General features: G+C 43.8%; 1 protein-coding gene across 1 annotated transcript in view; it reads right to left on the bottom strand.

Moving 5' to 3' along the window:
• The window catches only part of T265_15599 (hypothetical protein), a gene marked incomplete at both ends in the record, with an annotated part of 37,804 nt that overhangs the window by 2,516 nt on the left and 27,224 nt on the right, over window positions 1-8,064 (bottom strand). Inside the window, 3 exons of the mRNA XM_009178721.1 lie at window positions 1,444-1,815; window positions 5,132-5,333; window positions 7,389-7,585. Of these exons, the coding sequence (XP_009176985.1) occupies window positions 1,444-1,815; window positions 5,132-5,333; window positions 7,389-7,585 (771 nt within the window). The remainder of the gene's footprint in view (window positions 1-1,443; window positions 1,816-5,131; window positions 5,334-7,388; window positions 7,586-8,064) is intronic.

The raw sequence follows: 8,064 nt of genomic DNA, 5'->3' as shown, positions 1-8,064 counted from the left end.
TCTTCTGAAGGGCGATCAAGGTTTACATTCCATTCGTCCGTATGCATTACCTCCACTGGTTGTGTTGCATGAGGCCAGCTGAACTGCTCTTCGAAGTGTTCGGCCCATTGCTCCAGTCGACGTTTTTGCGAGTGAATCAATGAGCCATCTTTTTCACTTATCGTTTCGCTGACTGTTGCTTTCCTAGGGTCAACGGTCACTTGACCGCAATGCTTCCACAAAGTAGCGTCGAATGTCATTCTTCATTGGTTGATGAGGCCATCTAGGCCCCAGATATCCGGGGCGTAGAAGCTTGTAGAAGCACACTCCATGGCCTTTAGATGAGAGTTCCATCGACTTCTAGTCAGTAGCAGATGCAAACAAAACAGTCGGAGTAGTCGAATAATCCCACCTAATGTGTAATTTGGAACTGACGATTTCCTAGTGTGATCGAGGACTACCGTTTCGATGGATCCCGGCTTCTAATCCCACGTTAGCAGCCGTCCCTCATCTTGATAACCTGTAAAAATGCTGTCTCAGGAATAGGGATGGAGATATAATCTCCAATAATCTGGTCAAACCAAAAAATGATCACTGAAAACAACTGACACTCAAGTTTTCCATCGAAAAATACTGGAAGTGGTGGTTTTCTAACTTTTTTGCTTCAATCTCTCGTTGGTTGATTTTTCAACCCAATTCTTCCGCCTTTCCTGTCTCCCTTGATTGTAGAACTTGTTGTGACACCTGGTATTGTTGACTGGATCTCCTTCCAAGTTTATGCACATCTGGAGGATTTTTGCTTGATACGGTGGATAATACGTCGCAATACGTCGCTACCTCAGATATCGACCTAACCAAAACGTAGGGAGGTCTTTGCGCAGTACATTGGGTTGAAGAATAACAACGAGAGGTCTAATTCAGACGAATGCTTAACTCCGACCAGCCAGGGGAGCATTGCTCACACATTGGGCGAGAACGAAAAGCTAACCGTGAACCTGATTCGGCGCTTTATTATTTGACGGCTTAAAAGTAGGCTTAATTAGATTACTCTTCTGATACGGCTAAGCAGTGCGCAACAAATTAGGGGACACCGGAAGAGAACTTAGTAAACTATTTGAAAAAGATTAAGAACCGTCGAGTTCAGAATGTCCCCCGGTTTAAGAATAGCTAATCGCAGGAAAACGTCAAGTAGAAAATAAGAAAATGGAGGAAATGTTGGAATTGTACCTACTTGATGAGCCCTAAGAGTGACGAAACTGGTCGTGGACTGTCAAAAGGCTTTCATCAACATTATGAGTAGTATGTTCCATCAATATGTGTTTACCTACAACACAGTAAAATCGTGATTGCACCTGGTGGAATCAGTCTTAGCAAAACTGTCCTCCAGTCGTGAAAATGTTAGATTCACTAAAAAGGACTCACGATTAAAAAACACCAGGATTTTAAGGCAACGTTTGAACGAACCTTCAAATAAACCGATGGCAGTGCTGCACTGACACGTGTAAGCACGCGTGAGGTTCCGACGCACGGGTATTGAATCACCATCTGCGGCCGTGGCACATTTGGCATGGTTCTTACATGGCGAGTAAGAGCACCCGGTAACATTCTCGACGTCACCTGAGATCAGCCTTTGGGCTGTATCGATTAGAATTTCGTTGTCGATGTTTGCGTCTGCGCTCGGGATGGAGGGTTCGGGCATTTCGATCGATACACAGTGTTTCCCCATAGTCCCATACAGACAATCGCAGTTGTAACCGTTGATACCGTCAATACAAATCCCATGGGCACCACATGCGTCATGCATGCAATCGTACGTATTGCGTTCACAGTGTACTCCTTTACAAGAAGGTCAAAATGTAAAGGGGAAGCTTAAGTAGTCATAAAGTTAAATAAATACACACAGATGGTGGTAAATGGATCGACGTGACCTGACACGCGGCGTTGACTTACTAATCAACTAGATAAATCTGGTCGTCGAAGTTTGAAGTTATGTTGGTTCCGAGAGATTTCAGGTGCGGAAACAAGTAGATGGCTGAGAGCAAAACAGCTGAGGGGTATGCGTAGTAAACATACAGAGGAATTCCCAGCTAAAGAGAATAAACCTTTCGGATCTGAATCAACCAATTTGAATCTGTACTTCCCTGAGGACTTAAACAGGAACTGTCTACGAGGAAAATGAACAAGAGTGATGAGGATTTACCGAGGTTGGTCAGTGAGTCCACCCCTTCTGTGAGGTACATACATGAGTAGTTGATGTTTTACTAAGTCCTTGTTCAACAAACCCGTTGAACCTCGCGCAATCAAAATAACCCGTTGCCTCTTTTTGCGGCGCATTTGCTATTGAACTTTGTCCCTTCTACGTTACGTGGCTTTCCCTGTTTGATTGCATAGTTGAAAGCTTCTGATTTTCGATTTACACACATTGTAGCTTTGATATCCGAGGTGAACTAACCATACTTGGTGGACAGTCTGAACGGATGAGACACTGACAGAGTCAGGAACAAGAAGAATGCTCTCCATAGATCGGTTATCAACTGAAGGGAGAGTGTAATGTCGGAGAGTAAGTGTGCTTATCAAACAAATGTTCAGACATCATTCCGCCTCGTCACCTCTCAAAGGGTCAAATTTCAAAAGGGTTAGTCCGTTGAATGTGTGGTGTTCCCAGCTATGAATCAAACGAACCACATACAGTTTTATGAACTTTTATACACAGGGAGACGACAAATACTGAGACATCTGTGCGTGAAAAAGGGTTCAGTGGAGAAGTTTATGTTAGAATTGATATGTCATTTACTTTACTGCTCATCAGCAGGTCCAATAATCACCAATCGTGTATAGGAGCTCTCAAACCCATGGAGGAAGCTGTGATAAAATGCCCCTACACTACTGTCTTCTCGGTCCCGCATGTTCAAATCGTTCAAATCGACTGCTGGTACCCTCTACAGCTTCGTTCAGTCGACTAAGGGAACAAATCAAGAGAAAGTTCCAAAGGGGTCAGATTCACTCCGCGATCTATTCTGTTCTTAGTGGGCTGTCCAAAATCCTGATTCTATTAAACGTGCGGTGAAAAACTCTCCCAGGTCAGACGGTGGTCTGAGAAGCTCGTTGGGACTAGGCCAAACGACTGATCGATTTTACTGTGGATTTGTTTCTCAGTCATCCTCGTCACTCTTTGGAAGAATAAGCGTACGAAACCATTCCGAAGCCTACACAAATTCGTCACAGTCCAACGAATGAACAACATATGACACGGTCAACTTAGCTTGCTGCACCCTATAAACGTTAAGGAATTTATTGTCCACAATGCTCTAACTTCAGCGTCTCTCGCAGAGCATGCATACAGTAATGTCTCAAGAAACGGACATCCATTTTGCCTAAATCGTACCAAAAACAAGTACATTTTCGATTAATTTGGCGTTGTTTACTTACTCGGAGTAACAGACAACCCAAGATATTTTGTGGGATTCTAAAACGGATGTTCGGCAAACGACCCAAGAAGGGACAGTCCTTACTTAGGGCAGTTCACTTATTTTTCTGATTGCAAAGTTCCACCAAACAGTGTGTGCGGCTCAAGGACAGCTTTGGTCAGCTGAATGGGAACAAGCTAGGGAAACGCACAGGTTTAGCATCAGGATTGAACACAGACAAGATCGAACAGACAATCCAGAGTTAGTACTATTCTCAGTCCAAGCAAACATTCTAACACGGTAATTAATTTGAAAAAGTGATGAGAGGAACAACTGTGACCGGGAAGAGTCTCGGGAACCAGGTTCCCTCACAAACGGAACAAACAGCAAGACTACCGTCGGCAACCAATAGGCAGGGATAAACAGGTAGACAGTTGGTTGATACAGTGGTCTCCTTTGGGCCAAGTGTGGACTCAGGAAAAATGTGAAAGACTGTTTTTTACAAATGACTAGAGTAAGATTGATCGAAATTCACTGTTTCCATATCACTCATAAGGAACAGTACTTTAGTATGCTGGACACTCGCTAATTGAACTACAATATAGTCTTTTTCGTTGTCCCCTTATATATGAAACTTGAACGAGGCTCATTTTGGCACACGAAGTATCTAAAACTAACCATAATGAGTGGCTGCTCGCTGGCAACGGAAAACCTAGAGTTGTTCGGCTTAAGTGAATTAGTATGTTTCTAGCTAACAGACTGGTATCGAACTCGAGTGGTCTTGGACAAAAAATACAATGTATTTTCCTGTGACTCAACACACTACTCATAAGGCTGCTGAAGACACTTCGACAACCCACAACCGGTTTCGTCCTTCTTGGGAACCATCTTCGAGTTTCTGTCGAATGTGCACAACTGGTGAAATACAGTCGTCTGCAAATTACGTTTCTGTTATTGGGGGACTCAGATGATATTACGATATTTTTGAACTGAATGTGCTGGTTGAACGTCTACTCGTATTTCAGTTTTATTTGGCACGAGATTCGGAATTCTGCGGTATATTTTCATGAAATTAGGTTCCCGAAAACTCTTCAACAGCCCACTACTGATGTAATTTGCAAGCATAGTCTGCAAACGAGTGTATTTCAGCAATTTTTTACAGTTCGGCGTACAAGAGGACGCAAGGATGACGGAAACTCGGAGATTTCGTCTACATGATGAGCCCAAAGAAGGGCCACAGGTAATGGACTATAGAGTCTTCAGCAGCCTTGGATAGTGTATCAAATCAAGAAAACATACTGTGATATCTCAAACACCGTGCTAAGTGAAACAAAAAGCAGGTCTTTGTAGCATATTCAGGTGAAGAATACCATAATAATAACTTCAGTTGAACATCTCGCCCATACTAACGTACTGTGAAATGCGTGTATTCCGCAAAAAAAGGTATTCCGCATTGGTAATCTCTATGCACACTTTTACTCCTGAAAATTAAACATCTCATTTAGAATGGTCGTGTCTTCGACGCTGATATACAATGGCTTGCGATGATTAGGAAAGTCCATTCGTTGGAAAGAGCATAACACATTGAATAGGCAGTCTGACAGCATATTTACGTTCCCTTGTACTCTATTGTTCGCTAGAATCGTGGACGTCACACTATGTTTATCCCCTGGAAAGAGTCTAGGGGAGATCGTAACCTAATATAAAATACACCACACCAATCGGAATGATCGAAGTATTCTCACCTTCAAACCCTGGTTGGCACTCGCAAACGTAGCCCTGCGTCACTGTCTGGTTCGGCAAACAAGATCCACCAAAGAGACAAGGTCCAGCCCGGCAAGGATCGTCCACAACCTCACACTGTGAACCCGAAAAGCCATCAGGGCAGTGGCACATGTTGAGGTAACAGGTACCTCCATTCTTGCAATTCAGTTTGGAACAAGGTTGCTAGATAGAAAAAAGGATGGGGCAATAGTTAATCAGTGGATTTGGGTGCGCGAGACCCTTCAGCGACCACAGTCAGGACCATCAAGTGGTCTACGGAGAACCATGGTGATGTTCTAACATCGATTAAGAGATAAAAACAAGCTGGTGCTTGAAATAAAGTACATTGTGAGCTTAGTAGATGTTCTGCGTTCGCTAAGTTGACGAACCGTACGTTTTAATCGGTTGCAAAACTCCATGGTATAGATCGGATCTATGTTACACTCGTTTGAAATAAGGCGGTGGAGCGTCAGCGTATAACACGGGTGTCGTTAGAAAACGTTCAGCTGTAGCACCCTTCCGGTGCCCGTCTGTCATGCCACCCGAAGGAATTACGAGAGCCGGGATACTGCCAGGTTGCCCAAGCCTAGACAGGAGAAGTCGAGATGCAGAGGTCGGGTTCGACCAACGGACCTCCCAGTCAGTAAATTCGCTCTCTAACCCCTTGGGCCAACTCGCCACGGGTGTCGCTATCATTTATGATGATGAGGACATCCGTAACATACCCATTTTCCACATTTTCAACTCTTACTCTCTAAAGTCCAGAGACGCCTCCAAAAGAGCCGATATCGCTCCGCTGAATACCAGTGGCAACTTGAAAAGTCTAAATAAACAACAGTAGAAAATGCCGAGCTAACATCAAGTTATAACGTGTTCACTCCCCCAGGGGTTAGAGATTTAACAGGAATAGTTGTCCCACCCACGCCTCAAAACTGCAGGGTGCTGTACGGACCCTTGTCATTATGAGGACAATCGGAGCACGAGATTCCGTTCCATGACTAGTTGTTAACGCTAAGCTCGGCCAAGCATGGTTATCCGCGGCTGACCAAATGACGTGCCAAAGCCTGTCTGTGTTCACCGTACATGCATGTAAAAAGGTAGAGCGTGACTGAAACCATTGTTCGTTCAGTTAGGAAAGCCGCATACATTTCCTGTTTGCTGTTGGCTTGTCATAAAAGAGTGTGAAAAATAAAAGAGCTGCAAATGATACGTTTGAGGTCGGGAAACACGATACCTGGTATACCATTGAAACTTGTTTGTCTCTTGTGCACTCTAGCAACGAGAGCGTAGGTTTTTTACAACTGTGGATATTTTGAATTTCCACCTTCGGAATTACATAATGTCAGACGAAGTCTACCTAGGAATCGGTAGCTGTACGCGCATCATAAGCTCTCAAGAGAACATGCAACATTCAGCACAGAAGCCTGGTGAGCAATAAGATACACCCGCACCAACAGGCTATAAAGCTCAATTAACCCAAGTCGTGAAGATGTCAGCCTCAACAAACCGTTGTGCTCCCTGATTTCGCGAATTACTTATCTCAAGGATTGACAACACACGGTTAGTGTATGGTGAACTCATTTTATGAGATCATTCGGGTACAACAACATTGTTTCTAACTTTGAGATACGACTGGATTGGAGGTTTGGTTAGTACCCTAGGGGCACTACCGAGCTATGCAAAATCGTTCATGTTTTTCTGCAGTTTGACTGAAAGAACGAACTGATCGGCTATGGTATTTTTTCGGTGAATAGCTGTTGTACAGCTCGAACGATGCATGAAGTCTGAAATAACGCCAGGTTGCACGAGCCTAGACAGAAACGGTCAGTAGTTCTGCTCTATAACCGATGAACTGTCTCTTCCCATCTGGGCGAACTATCGTTTCATAGTTTTCCACAGTTCCGGAAATACATTGTCCTTTTGACATGGTCCATTTTCCTATGAACAAATGACGTTTCACTCAGAGTATACTTTGTTTTGAACTACACATGAAATGACTAACACCACATACGTATACAATTTTTTTAATCTTTAAGTGAAGTTTTTGTAAAACACTGTGCAAAACTCTTCTGACAGCACAGGTTGTGGTTATTGGGCGTAATGGCACCGACTTCCACCGATGAACCACTGGGACTGTATTGATGAAAAGGGAGAGTTTACGAAAAGGTCTGTTTAATCAATGAATGTAATGAATGGAAAAATGGTAGAAGGAAAGATAACAAAAGCACTAAGACTCACTCGAGTTAAGACCGCGGCAACAGCAACTGTTGTCAAGACACGATCCGTGACTGGTGGCCTCTTCAAAAGGATGCCTTCACACCGACTGCACAACTGACACCCCGGATCTTCTGGTCTGTCAGGGCAATCCGTCCGGCTGGCGCAATGCAGACTAGCGCAGTCTTCTTCACTTAGTTCACAGGTACGACCGGCGAAACCTGAGGAGATATTTTACGGAAAGGTGTAGAAACAAAAATAACAATTAACGAATCCTAAGAACGTCTACATTTGTGACTTACACTGTGCGAAACAAGAATAAAGTCACACAGCTTTTAACGGTACCTCCAGCAATTTGTAGGATAAATACATGATTTTTTTCGGAATTTGGTGGCCTAAAGCACAATGAAGGCACTAATTCAACATGTGTGACACAAGAAAGACGACCGAAGTGGAGCAAGCCACACCACGTCAGAGCATGAGTACATCATCGACTCCGCTATGTTTTGTAGCGTACACACCGATTCTCTTTCACTTAGAGCATACTCACTTCTAGAATGACACCCCATTTTCAGCACTGCTTCAGATGTGCAGTACACCTGTCTCAATGATCCAACTTCTGATAGGATTTATTCAAGGATAAAGGCAAGGCAATCTATGAGGCCAAAGAATTGACACCCGATGGTAATGACACACTGGC

Source organism: Opisthorchis viverrini (genome assembly GCF_000715545.1).
Source record: "Opisthorchis viverrini unplaced genomic scaffold opera_v5_633, whole genome shotgun sequence".
Classification (NCBI taxonomy): Eukaryota; Metazoa; Platyhelminthes; class Trematoda; order Opisthorchiida; family Opisthorchiidae; genus Opisthorchis; species Opisthorchis viverrini.
Note: the sequence above shows the minus strand (reverse complement) of the source record. Positions and strands in the feature narration are given on the sequence as shown.